This window comes from Cherax quadricarinatus, chromosome 68 (assembly GCF_038502225.1).
Source record: "Cherax quadricarinatus isolate ZL_2023a chromosome 68, ASM3850222v1, whole genome shotgun sequence".
NCBI lineage: Eukaryota > Metazoa > Arthropoda > Malacostraca > Decapoda > Parastacidae > Cherax > Cherax quadricarinatus.
In genome coordinates this window covers 14,880,187-14,899,840 of record NC_091359.1, presented here as the reverse complement: position 1 = coordinate 14,899,840, position 19,654 = coordinate 14,880,187, and the positions used below count along the sequence as shown (strand labels likewise).

Here is a 19,654-nt window from a genome sequence, read left to right as displayed (position 1 = left end):
AGAAGCAATAGGTGCAGAAAAATTATAAGTAGGAGCAATAGTGAAAGTAGCATATGTAGTAGTGATATTAGTGAAAGGAAAACAGTATTAGTAGGACAAACAGTAGTTGCAGCAGTAGTTATAGCAGCAGCAGCAGCAGCAGCAGCAGTAGTAGTAGTAGTAGTAGTAGTAGTAGTAGTAGTAGTAGTAGTAGTAGTAGTAGTAGTAGTAGTAGTAATAGTAGTAGTAGTAGTAATAAAAAAGAATCAAAATCAGTAGTAGTAATAGTATTAGCACAAATTGTACCAGTATCAGCAAAGTAGTATTAGCACAAGTTGTACCAGTAGTATTAATAACTGTAGTGGTAGTAGCAGTGACAGTAGTAATAGTAACTGTAGCAACAGTAGCAGTAGATGCATAACTTATAATTTTTAGTAGCAGCATATTCTATTAGTAGCAGTAGCTGAGAGCACTTTTTTACGAGAAGAGTGGTAGTGGTCAGTAGTAGTAGTGGAAGTAGGGTGCGTTAGTTTGGAAATATTTGTGACTTTACTAACTAAGAACAGTCGCACTTTATCAATAGGTTGATTAAATTACGTATATTCGTGTATTATATATATATATATATATATATATATATATATATATATATATATATATATATATATATATATATATATATATATATATATATATATATATATATATATATATATATAATTTTATACATAAAGAGCATAGCGTTGCCTACATTCAAGAGATAAAGTAAGACTGTTAAAGATCGAGTGACTGATATATAGAAACTTATATTAGTTTAGTGAGATAGGCCTCTAGTCTAGTGAGTGACGTGAAGTAGTTACAGCAATATCAATAATAACAAAGAAGAAGTACGCACCCTCGTCATCTACCAAATGTTGAAGTGTAGGTGGAGAGGAGGAGGCCACAAAAACAACTAGGTTATAAAGAGGATTCTGACATGGAGTTACAGGGCAATGCAGACTGCCGAGACCTGCTGGCTACTGAATATTTTTACTCCATGTCGACTAGCACAACTCATACTGAACATTCATACTGGAAATGAAAACTAGATGACGTTTTAGTTCGTCCTGGACGATTATCCAGCCACAAGCAATTTGACTATGATTCATGACGAACTAAAACGTCGTCTAGTCATCCTTTCCAATTTGTTGGTTAGTTGAGAATTTCTCTAGCCCCTCTAATGCCATGTTTATTTTCTTGACTGGAGTCTACTCCAAGTTATATTATACTAAATCCATTCACTGAACGTAAACATTTTCAGTCAGTATTTTCTGCCAGCAGTTCTCAATCAATACATAAACAATTCAAGTTATGTACTTAGGAATTCTTCGTAAAGCACAACTGGGTAAGATGTATTGATAATACATTAGATCAAATCGAGCCACCATTATAACAATTAAAATATAAAACAACCTCCATTAACTGAATAAAGCATGCACAAAACAACGGAGGGCAAGATGATGCTATTTTACACAGTAACATATGGTGACTTTAGTCTACTCATTATGGCTACCAGGACAACTGTTGCGCTACACTTTGGGTGGCGTTTTTTTCTTAAGCATTTTCATCCTATTCATTTCCCTTCCAGAGTGACGGGTCCCTTGATGATGAAGGGCTCTTGATCCAAGAAATAGGCGCTACCCCTCCTTGGATCAAACCTGATTACGTCCCACTTGTTCAGATGTACACAATAATAGTATCTGAATACATATATTAATACAATATTTTTTATCCAGTGTAATATAACTAAGGACACTGACAAGAGCCTATAGGAAAGAAGGCTAGCTATAGCATTACGTTTAATAATCTAATTTGCAGTCAATATGAGATGAAAACATTGAAAAAAATAACGCCCCCTTTTAACATCACACGGAAAAAGGCTTCCAACTGAGCCACACTCGCCATGCCTACAGTTAACACCGCTTGAATGAAACACTGTTCATTATAAATAATAACTCTGAAAAAAAATTTGCAATGCACTAGCTACAGCCTGGGATCGAGGAAATCAAATATTAGACATAGGCTACAGACGAGCTAGATGGCTGATATGAACGGGCAAAGAAGAGAGGTTGATAGTAAAGCTTACCACCATGGTCGCTGGCTCGGCTCTGTCTCCCCGCGTGTGCTGCTGCCTGCTCTATGATGTCGTTCAGAACCATTACGTCTGTCGAAACAACACATACATTTGGATATAAAGGTATATGATATAACTGCATATAAATATATAAAGGTATGTGGATATAAAGATATACATCTATTTTTCTCTAGTGGACAAAGACACTATAGGCAATCACTAGGACATGTTTTGTAGGAAATGTTAGGATCCTAGCTAGGACCTTGGCCACTACAAACCTCCAGTGTCCTATTGACTATATTTTGTTTCTCCAATACAGGCAATTGTTAACAAAAGTTACACGGTTAAAGCAAGCTTATTAAAACAAGTGCCGCTGCCCGGAAAGTAAATGTAAATAAGGGAAAACGACAGGACATTCACAATCCACAAATAGAAAGTGAAAACTTTTCGGGCCGTCCTGGGCCATTATCAAGTTACAAAGTATAATTTTGGTAATTGATACATACAAATAATTAAAAAAGACGTGGACAAAAACTAGGGTATATTTATTAGAAAACGGACATAAAACCGAAACGTTTTCTGATAAATGTTATAGCGTTTGCTGTGGCTTAGCGCTTCATTTTGATTATAATAATAATAATATAGCGTTTGCCGTAAGGGCTTCCTTTCAGCAGGATATAGTTAATATTATATGGGAAGTATCATTTACACGTGCACTAATTATATAAAAAAAAAAAAAAAAAAAAAAAAATCTAACCAAGCAGCCTTAGGGTGCACAAGTTTTAGGACGGATTTTTTTCTTTACTTAAAACTAACACACCAACCTGGAGGGGTAGAGGGTAAAAAAAAAAAAAAATAAAAAAGGTCGTAATATGACTTTGCTACAGGTAGCTTATTCGAGAATTTGCAAAGCTATATTTCACTTTTTTTCTGGTGAAAGGGAAGGGGATTAATTATTAGCTGAACCGACTTACCTCTCATGTCGACAACGGTGTGTTTTTGGATCGGGTCTATGAAAGGGTTGGAATCCTGGTTCTTGAGCTTGAGAGCCAACATCTCATCAGGTTCAATCGACGAGTCCTGCAAGTCCACCACATCAGTCTATTTACAGGTAAAGGCAAACCCAAGTTGCTTAGTAAACGTTTAATTTATCGAAGTCTCCCGTCAATTCTTCTAATACAGAGGGTGACTTGCTAATTATACCTTTAATCCAGATTGACTTTAAGTTCAATTAAATCTAAATTGTTACTACATCTATATTAACAACTTATGAAATGAAACATTTATAAGGCAAAAATGATCATACAGATTTCAAGCGCATCAAATGTTGCAAAGGAGAAACAAGTTTATGGACATTTCCACCCTCTTGCCCTTCCCTTGGGTCTAGTCCTTGGTCAGTGTGTTAAGCCTAGCATTCCCCTGAATCCCCCGCAGGCACGGCACTTGAAATTAAACATACAGCTGGTTATCTTCTGCAGGCAAAACTTGCACAATATACATAATTGTTCAGGGATATATGCATGTCAATATACTAATCCCGGTCCCTTGGATATCCTGAAGGCTATCAATAATCTACGGCAAAGCCTTCAGAGAATCTAAGGGTTGTGCATTTTTTTATAGTATAAGGCAACATTCAAATGCCTCCCTGCAGGGTTGGCGAAGGCCTACTATTAACATGAGGTTTTCCACATTGTATTTTGACTATTAGAACAAATATTTTTCACCTACTTCGCCGACTTCTGCCTTGGCATTTACGCTCATGCGCTCGTCACAATTTTGACTACATATAAAACGGACAAGTTCTTTAATTTGAAGGTAGACTTAACTGGGAACCTGATGACTGCGGAGTTCCGCTTGGATGTAGGATACTATCTCCATTTACATCACTGTAATATATCATTATCATTTAATATCTCAGAACTACTCTTTTCTAATGCCTGGCAACGTCTCGTGATAAAGAGCAGCAGGGTGAACAAGTGTTGGCGTGTCACAGAGGATGGTGAGGAAATTGCCAAAAAAAATATTCATCAAGTCCCCAGTTACGGGTCCAGTGGCAACACACAGGTGAGCGGTGCATTCTCATAGACGGGTGAACATCAAGGACAAATTCGTTCACACACGTAAAACTATCATTCAAGGCACGGGGTAGAGGACGGGATATAAACAGGAATAGGATTTGGTGTCTTACCTGACAGCGTCAACATACAGCATCTGTTTTGATCAAAATCATAAAATAAATCAAACACATTCCCATTATTAACCACACAGTATAATCATGCATCAACGAGGCAGCATCGGACGACGCCCCTGCTAAGTGGGTGATCTTCCCTGACCCGCACCACCCCACCAACCTCAGCCACACCACCTTTCTCACTGAAGATTCGACCCCAGGGAAAACAACTAAAATTGTGAAAAGTCTTAAATGTATTAGTTGAAGTATGGAGTAGCCGACTAGCCGTAAAAGACACATATAGCAAAAGGAGAGACCTTTATTAGTACGATATGTATTACTGCACAAATATAATTCGTTCTTTAGTGTTTACATAAAACTTTACCAATACATGATATAGCCTCATGTAAGTGAAACATCGTATTAATAAACGTATCGTTTTGCTGTATGTGTCTTGTTTTACCACTAGATGAATTTATGTTACGGAAATTTGACAAGAAAGTTACCTCAGATTTCTAGAAGAGTTTGGGTGAAAATAAAAAAAAAAAATAAAATCGGTAAAAAAATAATAGAGCTTAGGTAAAAAAAAAAATAGAAGAGTATGGGTGAAAAAATAAATGGGTTTGGTTGAACAATAAAAAAAATAGAAGATTTTGGGTGAAAAAAATTGGTGAAAAATAAAATACATAAGAGTTTGGGTGAAAAAAAAAGAAAAAAATAATAATAATTTACATAAGTTAATTGTTTTCCATGAGAAAGCGAATTTTCAGGCGCCTCCTAATTTGTCAGACCTCTTTCATGAACAATAATATTCTTAGAATTGACAATTGTATGCAGTTTGAAAAGAGGAAAATTGCTTTCCAGTATGCAAGGTAGGACAGCACTGACTTCTAACTTATTTCTGGAGGCGACACGTATTAAGCAGGTGTAGTAGGCCTACCATGTGAGCGTCGTAGGCCTAGCATTTGGATGGTGCGGCCCAGATGTGTGGGAGGTGCAAGGAGTTGGGTGAGGCGGCGGCGTGATACAAGCGAGACACCTTACACAGTCAGCTGAGGCGCCAGGTTGTGGGTGGCTCTTAGTCACCACAAGTGGTGAACGGTCACTGGCGCGCTCAATAGGTGAAGAGGCTCTGGCGAACGTTTACGGGCGAACTCACTGATAAACGCTCACAAACAAGTCACTGGCGAATGTTAATAGGTGAACGTTCACAGCCGAGCAGACGTTGGCGAACGTTCAAGGCCGAATGGTTACAGGTAAATATAATAGCATGCTAATTCACTGGGATCTAAAGCCCCACCATCAGGACGTACGTTCTATGAACCTCTTCTCTTACTTCACTACAGTCTACAACCTCGCCATTAGGAATTTCTGTATACATAAGTTCGTTAATCATTTTTCATCCATCAAAACAGATTAAAAAAAAAAAAACTCCAGAAATAACAAGGAGATAACATTTGAAAACAGTGTCCGGGATAAACCATTTCGCTGCATAAAAGCACAAAATACTGGTACATGAAAAACAAAGGCGAGGCTTTTACTAGCTTAATTTCCAACTGTCTTATAAGGTGGGCGTTCGGTAGATTGTCGAATTCAAGGGGGGAAAAATAGGAGCCTAGTATATTATATTTAAAATATTAATGTAAGGGTAAGAGGGAGAAACACAAATAGATGCAAACGGAGTTTCCCAAAAACCTAAAATTAATTCTTTGAAAATTAATAATTTTGATAATTTTTTTTTGTAAATTATATATATTTTTAAATATATTTTCTTTGATAAATGCACGAACGTATAAATAACTTACTTCCATCACATTTTTGATAAAAAGGAACTTTCATTGGGCATATTCGTTTTCGTTATTTGGAAATAATTATTTTTTAATTACTTTTTCTTAATTTGAAGCCTATTTTAAAATATCTTAAGTATGATATTTTAATATGGTGTTGGTGGGGTAAACAAAATAATGTGAATACCCTCGCCCTGAAGAGGAACATTTAAACGCACCATTTTGTCGAAAATATAATTTTGATTGGGGAAAAAAGTACTTTGACATTTTTCATGTACAAATTTGGAAACTTGGTTGATATTCCTAGTCCTGATGAAATTATTTTGCTTTAAAATAATTCATCCATTACTTATGGAGATACGGCCTTCTCTGAACGTCCCCTTGAAGAGACAGAAGGAAACAAGAGGACGCAAGATTTCCTAGCAGAGTTGGGTCCCTCGAACGACTCAGTGAACCAGTTTATCTTTTATTATATACATGGGGGAAACGTTAAACCTGTAGGGGTTACACAGTGCCTGGGTAATGGGAGGCAATCAGGGAAGGGAAGTTCCAACTCTTGTGTCAAGAGCCCTGTACTGGCGTCAAGGCACGACACTTAAAGGAGTCACCTTTATATAGCGACGTGTTGAGATGAGGCTACGAGGAGTGAACTAACTTGGCACTCCGGGTGACTCTGGGCCTCAGCTGACCTGTGTGGGATTGCTACTGGTGCCTGAGATACGTGATTCAAGGGTAATACATGAAGATGAATCAGGGAAACATGAGGGCACATCACACTGGCCATGGAGGAAAGTTGGGATGATATGTGAGCTGTGAGAACTGAGAAGCATGCCAGTCACTGTGTGGGAAGGGGGTAGGGAGGGGGCGCAGCTGGAGGCATGCCACACGCACTCGTGGAGGAATCCAGGGAGGGAGAGAGGTAACCAGGGAGGAAGTGAGAGGGGGATAGTGGGAGAAAGAAGATAGACGGTTAAGAAACACGTGATGTTTTTGAAAGGAGAAACACGCTAAGAAGACACTGCACATCACGCACTACTGCACATCGCCTACACAGGTTATCAACACTAAGCCTACAACATATATATATGTGCCCTCAGAATTTTTGTAACAATTTATACTACTGTAAAATCATTTATATAACTCCTCAGTAAAGCTTATATTACACTAACGGAGCTACACCGGCGTTTCCAAGCGAATGATAAGTGTCGATAAGCGATGCTGTGTTCCGTGTCTGCTAGCTCACACATTTCGTTACTCGATGCCACCGAAGAAACTGCATGTGATAATGGGATGGAACACTTAAATATTGTAATGGGGCACTAATATATGTTGTATACGCGCATAGAGAACACTTATCTATGGGATATCTGTATCACGGAAAGATACCGATGTAGCGAACCTTCCAACAGGTGTTGTGGACAGATATTCCGGTACTGGAAACAGGTAAACCTGTGTCAGGAAGGTATTCCAATGTCTCAAACTGGAAGTCTTTGGCTTTTCAAAGTCCCCTTCCCACTAGCCAAACATTCAACCATCACCCAGATGTGGATGTAAGAAGACCTGCCCATACTATTCGCCTCTGTACAGAATTACAACTCGTCTTTGTGGCTATGAACCACTTCGTGGCTATGAACCACTTCGCCAACAATAAACTTTAGAAACCGACGCGCGATGCTCTAGCTAAAGAAAAGGAGCAGTAAACAATGTTTCAAAGCAGTAAACAATGATTCTGAAAATGCGAGAATGTGAACCCAAGGCTACTACACACTTATCTGTAAGAATATAGCTAATTAATGTGGTTACAGATATGGCTCATTAAGCTATAATTACAGTCATAAGATTACAGACCACAGGTTACAGCTCTGGAGAGCAGAGTGGTGACTACAGAAACCTTAGCTGTGGTGCCGGGAATACAGAAATGTGAAACTGAACCCACTGAATTTATGTGAGTGAATACAGTTAACGACTGCAAAACACGAAATTATAAATACAGAACACGGAACTACAGAACACGGAATGTGGAGTTGTATCTACGGTAGATTAAGTTGTGAATATTAATCAAAGAAGTGCAGTTACAAAACATAAGGTAATTCTGGAAGTAGGTTAGCCATTTTCAAACCTGCTGTCGGATTCATGAAATAAGTGAGCTGTAACTGCGCAACCCGGAACTGTTAACTATGCAGTACACAAAAGTGTAACTACGTAACCCTGAGCTGTAACTATGAAGTAGAGAGTTACGAAATCTGGAACTGTAACTATATAGAACAGTGCTGTAACCACGCAACTCGGAATTTTGACAAGGATTGGAGAAAGCAACTTAGTGATGCTGCTTTATGAAGGAACAAGGCTAGATCTCCGGTGAGTCAAGATGTATGATCGAATCTCCTTACACCTGCTCCCCCCTGTCTACCTAGCAGGTAACAGGTACTAGGGTGTTAGCTTCGTTACATCTGTTGCCTCCATTCACCTAGAATATGTACTTAGGTGTCAGTTTTACTACAGTGAAAGCTGCTAGCTTACCTCAGCTCATATATCGACAAACACCCAAGGTACCTATTAATTACTAGATCAGGGGCAATAGGTCTAAGGAAACCTAACATCGGGAACCTGTTTCCTGCTGTGAGAAAGGACAATACATGTAAGGGGAGACTAGATACCCCGGTACATATTTATTGCTAGGTAAATATGGGCTGCAAATATAAGGAAACTAACACTTAGGTACCTATTAACTGACCCGTGAACAGAAACAGCAGGTGTAAGGAGTTGTTCCTTTACGCCCCGCCCAGCCCGGGAATCAAGCCCGGGAACCTTTTTGGTAGTGAGCCTGGGCGCTGTTTTGATCAAAGACTTTCGTACAATTTCGTTCAATGCAAGCTACAGTACATAGCCAGACGGTGGATCGAGCCTCCACGGCTTCCTGCACTGAATGGCCCACACAAATTTAGCGCTTCCCATAATAGTAATTAGTAACATTAATAGAAATAATAAAATAATTATTATTACTACTACTAATAATAATAAATTTTGGAAACATATTTTGAGTTAAAAACACTGAAAAGCATTAGTAAGGTTATTATCATAATTATAATTATATTATAATCATATTTGGGAAGCGTTAAATCCGAAGGGGTCATACAGTGCCTGGGAGGCAATAAGGTTTGATTCATGGGAGAGGGGAGTTAGTTCCAACTCCTTGGAACAAGAGCCCTTATTTCCCTCCCCCCTCCAGCGGGAAGGGCACCGCTCTCCCCTGAAGGAGATTCACCGGGACAAGAGCACCTTCCTACTACAGGAACATGGACTATCGCAGGGCATTAACTTCTGCAGGAGGAGGAGAATCAGTCCCTCAGCCTGGAGTCGATGTGTTCAGTCTATCAAAGACTGATGGACTAAGGGACTGATTACCCTCCTTCTGCAGGAGGAGGAGAATCAGTCCCTCAGCCTGGAGTCGATGTGTTCAGTCTATCAAAGACTGATGGACTAAGGGACTGATTACTACAACCTTCTGCACAAATGATGGGATCTGAACTCCACCGGGAGTCAGTTGATACTCTCCATAGGAGAAACGTGGCACCTGGGATCTTGCAGATAATCTGCTTTGATCAAAGGTTATGAGTAACGTAGCCCCAACTCCTTGGATCAGGAGCACCACACCAACATCAGGGCATATTTACTGAAGGGAAGAGTTGCCTTGCTGGTTCATCTGTTGCTCTGAGTGGCAGCAGTCCTGCTTTGCCTGTTATATGTGCTGAGTGGCAGTAGTCCTGTCTTGCTGGTTCATCTGCTGCTCTGAGTGGCACCAGTCTTGCCTTCTTGGTCCATCTGCTGCCCTGAGTGACAGCAGTCCTGCCTTACTGGCCATCTGCTGCTCTGAGTGGCAGCAGTCCTGCCTTACTGGCCATCTGCTGCTCTGAGTGGCAGCAGTCCTGCTTTACTGGCCATCTGCTGCTCTGAGTGGCAGCAGTCCTGCCTTACTGGCCATCTGCTGCTCTGAGTGGCAGCAGTCCTGCCTTTCTGGCCACCTGCTGCTCTGAGTGGCAGCAGTCCTGCCTTACTGGCCATCTGCTGCTCTGAGCGGCAGCAGTCCTGCCTTACTGGCCATCTGCTGCCCTGAGTGACAGCAGTCCTGCCTTACTGGCCATCTGCTACTCTGAGTGGCAGCAGTCCTGCCTTACTGGCCATCTGCTGCTCTGAGTGGCAGCAGTCCTGCCTTTCTGGCCATCTGCTGCTCTGACTGGCAGCAGTCCTGCTTTACTGGCCATCTGCTGCTCTGAGTGGCAGCAGTCCTGCCTTTCTGGCCATCTGCTGCTCTGAGTGGCAACAGTCCTGCCTTACTGGCCATCTGCTGCTCTGAGTGGCAGCAGTCCTGCCTTACTGGCTATCTGCTGCTCTGAGTGGCAGCAGTCCTGCCTTACTGGCCATCTGCTGCTCTGAGTGGCAGCAGTCCTGCCTTACTGGCCATCTGCTGCTCTGAGTGGCAGCAGTCCTGCCTTACTGGCCATCTGCTGCTCTGAGTGGCAGCAGTCCTGCCTTTCTGGCCATCTGCTGCTCTGAGTGGCAGCAGTCCTGCCTTACTGGCCATCTGCTGCTCTGAGTGGCAGCAGTCCTGCCTTACTGGCCATCTGCTGCTCTGATTGGCAGCAGTCCTGCCTTACTGGCCATCTGCTGCTCTGAGTGGCAGCAGTCCTGCCTTACTGGCCATCTGCTGCTCTGAGTGGCAGCAGTCCTGCCTTTCTGGCCATCTGCTGCTCTGAGTGGCAGCAGTCCTGCTTTACTGGCCATCTGCTGCTCTGAGTGGCAGCAGTCCTGCCTTTCTGGCCATCTGCTGCTCTGAGTGGCAACAGTCCTGCCTTACTGGCCATCTGCTGCTCTGAGTGGCAGCAGTCCTGCCTTACTGGCCATCTGCTGCTCTGAGTGGCAGCAGTCCTGCCTTACTGGCCATCTGCTGCTCTGAGTGGCAGCAGTCCTGCCTTACTGGCCATCTGCTGCTCTGAGTGGCAGCAGTCCTGCCTTACTGGCCATCTGCTGCTCTGAGTGGCAGCAGTCCTGCCTTTCTGGCCATCTGCTGCTCTGAGTGGCAGCAGTCCTGCCTTACTGGCCATCTGCTGCTCTGAGTGGCAGCAGTCCTGCCTTACTGGCCATCTGCTGCTCTGAGTGGCAGCAGTCCTGCCTTACTGGCCATCTGCTGCTGAGTGGCAGCAGTCCTGCCTTTCTGGCCATCTGCTGCTCTGAGTGGCAGCAGTCCTGCCTTTCTGGCCATCTGCTGCTCTGGGTGGCAGCAGTCCTGCCTTACTGGCCATCTGCTGCTCTGAGTGGCAGCAGTCCTGCCTTACTGGCCATCTGCTGCTATGAGTGGCAGCAGTCCTGCCTTACTGGCCATCTGCTGCTCTTGAGTGGCAGCAGTCCTGCCTTTCTGGCCATCTGCTGCTCTGAGTGGCAGCAGTCCTGACTTACTGGCCATCTGCTGCTCTGAGTGGCAGCAGTCCTGCCTTACTGGCCATCTGCTGCTCTGAGTGGCAGCAGTCCTGCCTTACTGGCCATCTGCTGCTCTGAGTGGCAGCAGTCCTGCCTTACTGGCCATCTGCTGCTCTGAGTGGCAGCAGTCCTGCCTTTCTGGCCATCTGCTGCTCTGAGTGGCAGCAGTCCTGCCTTACTGGCCATCTGCTGCTCTGAGTGGCAGCAGTCCTGCCTTTCTGGCCATCTGCTGTTCTGAGTGGCAGCAGTCCTGCCTTACTGGCCATCTGCTGCTCTGAGTGGCAGCAGTCCTGCCTTACTGGCCATCTGCTGCTCTGAGTGGCAGCAGTCCTGCCTTTCTGGCCATCTGCTGCTCTGAGTGGCAGCAGTCCTGCCTTACTGGCCATCTGCTGCTCTGAGTGGCAGCAGTCCTGCCTTTCTGGCCATCTGCTGCTCTGAGTGGCAGCAGTCCTGCCTTTCTGGCCATCTGCTGCTCTGAGTGGCAGCAGTCCTGCCTTTCTGGCCATCTGCTGCTCTGAGTGGCAGCAGTCCTGCCTTTCTGGCCATCTGCTGCTCTGAGTGGCAGCAGTCCTGCCTTACTGGCCATCTGCTGCTCTGAGTGGCAGCAGTCCTGCCTTACTGGCCATCTGCTTCTCTGAGTGGCAGCAGTCCTGCCTTTCTGGCCATCTGCTGCTCTGAGTGGCAGCAGTCCTGCCTTACTGGCCATCTGCTGCTCTGGGTGGCAGCAGTCCTGCCTTTCTGGCCATCTGCTGCTCTGAGTGGCAGCAGTCCTGCCTTTCTGGCCATCTGCTGCTCTGAGTGGCAGCAGTCCTGCCTTACTGGCCATCTGCTGCTCTGGGTGGCAGCAGTCCTGCCTTTCTGGCCATCTGCTGCTCTGAGTGGCAGCAATCCTGCCTTACTGGCCATCTGCTGATGTGATCGAGGTTCTTGACTACAAGTTCTGTACAGAGGAGAGAGAGCGAGAAAATCTCTTCACTGTACCTTGTGTACATTTCATAAATATTCCACAATAGTTCCAAAATCTTTTTTTTTTCACATAAACAATGAAATTCAAAATTTATTTACAATAAAAAAATCACATTTTTTTCTAATCAACATGCAAATCCTCCCAAAACAATATGCAAGGCAACTGTAGTTTCTATTTTTATTTGGTAACGTATTTAAATTATTGTAAATATTCGATTTATTGGACTTCTATGGGAGGGAGGGGGTGGCCAGTGGTTTCTTATTATAATCAGAACTAAGCGCTAAACCCACAAGGTGTGGCCGGATAGAAATAATACGGCTTTGCCGTGATGGTAGCAGTAAGTGGCAATTCTGTAAGCAACGCACTTTGTCGTTTCTCAATCAACTGGCTCAAACTTTGATTTTGCTCCTTGCTTGGATAATTTCTTAAATCGAGGTTCGTTAAATTGAAGCTTTACTGCTACTTTTACTTTAGCCGAGTTATAAAACGAAATTTTGAGGCGTGGAAAGGTTGTCCACTGCGTTCAATATGTCAAGATGGTAATGTTTTCACGGGGCACTTTATGCTTTAATATGAACGAGGGTATTACGTGTCCAACCTTACAAGTGCAGCAGTGCTAGAGGTAAACAGTGGAAGAGAAGAGCATCAGAAACAGATGGGGATAGCAAAGGGACACGAGAAGTGGGAGGGGGACGTGGAAAGGGACAGGGAAGGGTGTGAGGAATTTTGAGGTGCGTGGACATTCTCTTGGTCTCGAGCCGGACCACAAAATAAAGAGAAGAGTGGAGACGGTCAATCGGGCACGCAGGAGTGGACTTACTACAACGTTTTCTTTGGATCTTGCTAGCGGTGTGCCATGAACGGACTAGTGGAGGAAAAGAAAGCAGGCGGTTTAGTCTAGCACTCATGACCATCTGAGTTAACACTGGACTCTCTTATCTCTGTCATTATAGTAATGTATCGTGAATGATTCTTTAAAAAAATATATTATTGGGGACAAACATCTGTCCAGAAAAAAAAAAAGAATTATAAGAACAGAAGACTGAGCGAGTCGTGAACACAAGGAAGAAGAATAAGTCTTACAGAATCCTGGGAGTGTATCAACTTTGATCAAGCACAACAGAGGAATCTGTTCTCTCAGAGTAATAACTAGTAATGTAAAAATAGGTCTAGTTGCCTACTTACTGCATCTTTGTCGATATATTCAAGGTTGATATCTGGCCCAAATATTTCACGAATGATGTTATCAATGACCTCGTCCTCTTTCTTTGTGAGAGCTTCACCTTCCAGTTTGAGCGGAAGCATCTGCAGCATGTGTTTATTGTCCAGCTAGGGAAGGTTACAAAACCAGACTTTAACAATGGGTATTGATAGGAGGCCATTGTTATTGCTCTACTGTCTGTTCCCGTACTAAGTCTGCTCCTGCTATGAGAAGGTTACTAGTTCTAAGCCTGCTCCTGGTATCATAGTATGACTTATTTAAAGTGGCTGTCTGGTCCATTGGCTCACACAGGGAGACACATGAGTCTGTCTCATCATTCCATACTTTTGAGGGATACTGTCACATGTGCTCAATGGAAGATGAAGGTTTGAAACAAGCTGTGAGGCTGAGAATAGTACAATAATATTGGTGCGGATGTGTGTGTGTGAGAGAGATAGATAGATAGAGAGGGAGAGGGAGAGAGAGATGGCGAGAGAAAATAAGCGTGCAGGAGACATAAGAGATGATATTGAGCGAAGGTGCGGATATGAGAAACCACCTAATGATGAGGGGAGGGGGGTATTGAGGGTGAAGCACGATCTGACCTTCACTTAGCAGGGGGATACACGCCCAACACCAAGAACTCTGCCACACCAAGCGGTCGGGATACAGGGAGGAGGCAGAGAGGAAGTTGGATGGACCTGGGGCAGCAGCAGGGGGGGTCTACTACTCACACACTCGCCACTAAAAGTATCAATAATGACCTCTGGGACGAGAGAGGAGGCCATGTTGCGGGACCTCGATCGCAGCTGAGATTCTTTGGTGGAGGGTGGCTTGCCGTTGAGCAGGTCGCCGTGAGAGGTGTAGGAAATGCGTGAGGTGTGGGAAGTGTAGGAGTTGTGTCGGGAGCCCAGGTTTGTATACACGGGGACGATGATGGCACCATTCTCCTCACTCATGGGTGTGACCGCGGCGGAGTCGTCAGCGTAGGGCAGGTGCTCCTGAGCGTCCAGGTAGGTGGACAGCACCAGCGGCTTCTTGTCGCCAAAGCGCCGGCCATTAGTGGTCCGCCAGGTGAACTGATGGCTACCTCGGGAACCTCTCCGTAAGTTAAACGGGGAGCCTGGCAGACTAATGCTCGCCTGCAAGGAAGAACACAGCGGGGCTGTGAGGCCGGCGAGGCGAAGGAGTGAGCCACGCCGGCCCCATAACACCTACTGCTGCTGGGGATGACAACCTGTGGGCCACAACATTGATCTACCGCGCCTACGCCAACACCTGTGTACCTGCCATAGTGGCCACACGGCCCTCTGATCATCGGGAAACAATAATAGTGGGCAGTTGCTCAAGTATCCGCACGGGTGGGAGGGCTGCCCTCCTGCATCCATAGGGAGGTTGTCAGAAAGGAGACGCCCGCTCATCAGGCGACTTCATCATCTAAAATTATCTACAACTGTGTTAAAAAAAAAACATTAGAAGCAGTGATTTAAGCTGGTGCGGGAGCGTAGGCTGGTGCGGTACATCTAAAGTGTGGTTGTGGTGCGTGGGAGGAAGAGGTCGTGACCTGACCAGCCACACGGAAGCCGAGACACCACCAGAGGCACAAGAAGAGTAGTGACCAGAGAGAAGCAGGTTGAAGACGCATCCACATAGATAATATAGAAGGAAAGATTAGTTATGTTTAGCACATTACAAAGGACAAACATGGAAGTTGTCTACATCCAATATGGACCAACAGTGGACTATTATGTTAGTTGATGTTAGGTGAGTAAAGGGAGAGATGGAGCAAGCGACCCCCTGTGGAGACACGTCGCACCGCTAATGGACCATACAGTGAGCTATGCTATACACATACACATCCTTTAACGACATCCTACACTCTACATCTACACTCCTTGTACAACAATATTTTACGTCTATGCGCCATATACAATTCCCTACACTCTACTATAAAAAAAACTAGGCGACATTCTACACAACTACTCCCTACCCGCTCAACACTTTATTGTTCTTCTAATGAACCTTCTACACTAAATCTACAATCTGTTATTAAAAATCTCATTATATTGCTGCTTGTATATTCAAGGGAGTGGCACTCTACTCTGCATATCACTGTGGCCCACACATGACCCCCTCTACGTAGTGCCACACCCAGAATGTCACAACACTCTGTAAGTCTTCTAGTCTAACATCTCCAGGTTCACAAATCTAGCTCCACCAGGATGCTAATTACGTACTCAGTCTACAGAGTGAAGTTGGTAGACAATCTGGAACACTTTACTGACAGTCACCACCAGGATTATTAAGCTGTAATACATCACTACGGATCACCAAGATGGCAATCACGTTCAACTTTTGACTGTCTTGGTCACCAGGCAAGTAATGACTGTCAGCAAAAGAGAATTGGCTACACGTTCCACCTAGAGCAGGTCAGCTGTCAGTTTACAACTCTGACCAGCTGACATAGTTGGTTGATTGACATGCCGCTAACACTGAAAAAAGTATCGGAGTCTTCTGATCCCCTTGAACATATATTTCAAGCTGAAGTTTATTTTTTAGAGACTTTTTATTATTTTCACAGAGAAGGACTTAACCCATAAGGATCATAATGAGACTGACAAATGAGAGGGTGTAAGGTAAGCAACTCTGATCCCAGAAAAAGCTAGAGTGCTTAAATTCCTTGAATCAACAGCTCTTTACTAACTTCAAGGCGGCACCACACTGAAGTAATATTTTATTTTAGAAACAGAAGACAAAGGAATGAGAAGATTCCGATATAGTTAAAAAAAATGAACTCAAACTGCACTATATTTTTTGATATTGTCTTCAGCACACCGGGGAAACATTCACGGGAAAGTGAAGTCAAACATTGTTTCTAAAGCACTGGAAGGAAGAGCAGCTCCACGCTACACAGTATTGCACAAACAATATTATGGGTATTAGCAGGGAACATCACCGTACAACATTCACTAAAACAGATCATAACAATCACTACTACAGGGCACAGTAGGAAAGAGTTCACAATGTAACATTCATTAGAGTTCAACAGTATTACAAATACTACTCCAGGGCATTGATGGAAGAATTTTCACAATAATAACATTCACTGAAAGAGAAGAATAATGAAATATAAACAAAAGAATACTTGAAGGAGAGCAAGTCCACCTGGAAGATAAGGTGTAAAGGTATTGGCGACATGCACGGCGTTATGTACCCCTTGCCTCACTCCACAAATATGGGGTCCGATACTTACCCGCACATCAATAAAGTAGTTGAGTTACCCTTATATTCTGACACGTTTTCATTGACTAACTCGTCCGTTTATTATGATTTTTTCGTATCTTTGAATACGGGGTCATATTTATGGCGTGGTGGGGTAGGTTGGGGAGTGACGGGTTCTGGCTGTGGGTCACTGGGTTAGTTGAGGAGTGGTAGGATGAGGAGAGATGGGATAGTGAAGTTTATTTGGCAGCTGTGGGGGTGAGGGGTTGCGTTGGGGGATTGGTTGGGGCAGTGGGGTGGGTTTGGAAGATGTGCGGGTCAGTTGGGGAGTGGTGGAGGGGATGAATGATGTTAGTGAAGTGGGTTGGGGAGTGTCGGGGGTTGGCTGGGGAGCAGCGAGGGTGGGTTTGGTGCTGCACGGGCGTGATGGGGTAATGCACGAAGTAACAGGAGTGACTGTCGACTGATCGAGACAATATTTGGCACTAAAAATTTAGCTCAACATCTGTCAAGGGGCTAGGCCCGAGTTGGTACCTCTTCCCTTCTCGCTTCAGTGTGACTTGTCAACGGTCCAAGACAGACCCGAACGTCATTACTTTTTTTTTAGGTTATCCTAGGAAATTTATACATACGTTACTCTGCAGAACAAGCCACATGGGGCTTGAAATCTTTAGCTCTAGATCATTCGTATTCTAGTGCGTTGTCAGGTGCTATGTAATGTTGCAAGACAGCAACAGCTAGGAGGGGAAATTCTCTGAGGCAAGGGAGGTATCAATAGCAGCCCACGACATGGGCTACCATTGATGCCTATATGACATGACACAGGCGTGACCCATGACATGGTAGGCTCAGGCAATCGCACAGCAGTCTTAAGGCAAGATTTTAATACTATATCTCGGGTTTATGATTAGTTTATCTAAAACAAGACAGAATACTTATGAACGATACTTAGCAGTTGGCCCTTGATGTAATACTTGTGAACGATACTTAGCATAGTTGGCCCTTGATGTAATACTTATGAACGATACTTAGCATAGTTGGCCCTTGATGTAATACTTGTGAACGATACTTAGCATAGTTGGCCCTTGATGTAATACTTGTGAACGATACTTAGCATAGTTGGCCCTTGATGTAATACTTGATGTAATACTTGTGAACAATGTTTGACAGAGATTTCGATACAATATGAATCAACAATATAGAGTAAAACTGAGGCTTGATATAACTCACATGAACAAAGTTCAATAAAGCTGGATCTTGATACAATACACAAGTACCAAGCATAACGCAACTTGAGATATAGCACAGTGCCCTAGTACCAAATGTACTGTAACTGATGTATGGTACAATACCCTAGTACCAAATGTACTGTAACTGAGATATGGTACAATACTCTAGTACCAAATGTACTATAAGTGAGCTATGGTACAATACACTAAGTACCAAAGCAATTTCTTGGGTTATCCAAGATAATTAACACTATGTATGATAACTGTTCTTATGTGTACCTGTACCTAAATAAACTTACACATTTACGTGCACAATACACGCGACATATTTTCTCCGGATATGACAGAAACAAAAATAAATTTCCCGGATTAAACTTTAAAGTTTCTAGATCCCGCACAAAAAAAAAAAAAAACACTTATAATACCGAGACTTCGGCCAATTTTTCCAATAAAGAGAAGTTGTTTAGACTGAATCTCAATAAAAACATAAATGATGTTTTTTCATATATTTAAGGGCGGGTGGGGGGAGGAAGGGGGGGGGGAGCTGTGGTGTTTTGTTCGTTAGGAAGGGAAGGTAAACATTAAAAAAAAAAAACATTCATTTAACTTAAGGAGATAATGGTAACGTATACTTACAAGGAGGCCATTTATAATTGTTATTAGAGACGTAAAGAATGTTAATTCATGAATTAGTGGATTCATATCCTGAATATTTGAGTTTTGAGAATGAATAATACAAACTTTGGGAATGAAAAATACATCTATTGCCTGAAAAAAATAACAAAAGGGATGGGCACATAAAATAAATTTTAGGAATAATACATCTATAATGGAAATAAAACACATTTTTAAAAGGAACAGATATACATTCTAGCTCTGAGTATAAGAATTCTAAGAGTATATATATATATATATATATATATATATATATATATATATATATATATATATATATATATACACACACACGCACGTGTGTATGTGTATTAATACCACAGTGAAAATGAACGGAAATACCTCAGCAATTTCATGTGTTTACAGGTACATGATCAGAAGAATTAACAGTCAAGGAAATTGTTGTAGGGTCCCAGGTGAGGCCACTCTGAGGGTCCCAGGTCAGGCCACTCTGAGGGTCCCAGGTGAGGCCACTCTGAGGGTCCCAGGTGAGGCCACTCTGAGGGTCCCAGGTGAGGCCACTCTGAGGGTCCCAGGTCAGGCCACTCTGAGGGTCCCAGGTGAGGCGACTCCGAGAAGTTTACGTCCAAGTGTATATACTGAGACTTTATTAATACCTCTGTTTTAGGTATTAAAGTATGCTTGACTGGTACTGAATAGGTTAACTGAACGTTAACGATCTTCAGTTGTCGATAGGTTTTAAACTTCATTAATAAACTTTAGCCGTGGCTCAACCCCACGTTCAAGTTTAATAAGGAAAAAGAAAGGAGAGCCGCAGCTGGCCTACTGGTCCATGCTAGGCAGGTTCAACTCAATATACTTTTGTGTAGTCGGAC

General features: G+C 43.2%; 1 protein-coding gene across 9 annotated transcripts in view; it reads right to left on the bottom strand.

Annotated features, from left to right (window-relative positions):
- Positions 1–19,654, bottom strand: part of para (sodium voltage-gated channel paralytic) — a 431,083-nt gene that overhangs the window by 109,778 nt on the left and 301,651 nt on the right. For 8 of the 9 annotated variants that reach the window (XM_070099700.1, XM_070099707.1, XM_070099701.1 and 5 more), the window contains 5 exons: positions 14,457–14,834; positions 13,677–13,820; positions 13,312–13,356; positions 3,067–3,172; positions 2,105–2,182 (listed from right to left, as the gene is read on the bottom strand). In XM_070099700.1, the coding sequence (XP_069955801.1) occupies positions 2,105–2,182; positions 3,067–3,172; positions 13,312–13,356; positions 13,677–13,820; positions 14,457–14,834 (751 nt within the window). The remainder of the gene's footprint in view (positions 1–2,104; positions 2,183–3,066; positions 3,173–13,311; positions 13,357–13,676; positions 13,821–14,456; positions 14,835–19,654) is intronic. The other variant, XM_070099706.1, reaches the window with a different exon arrangement.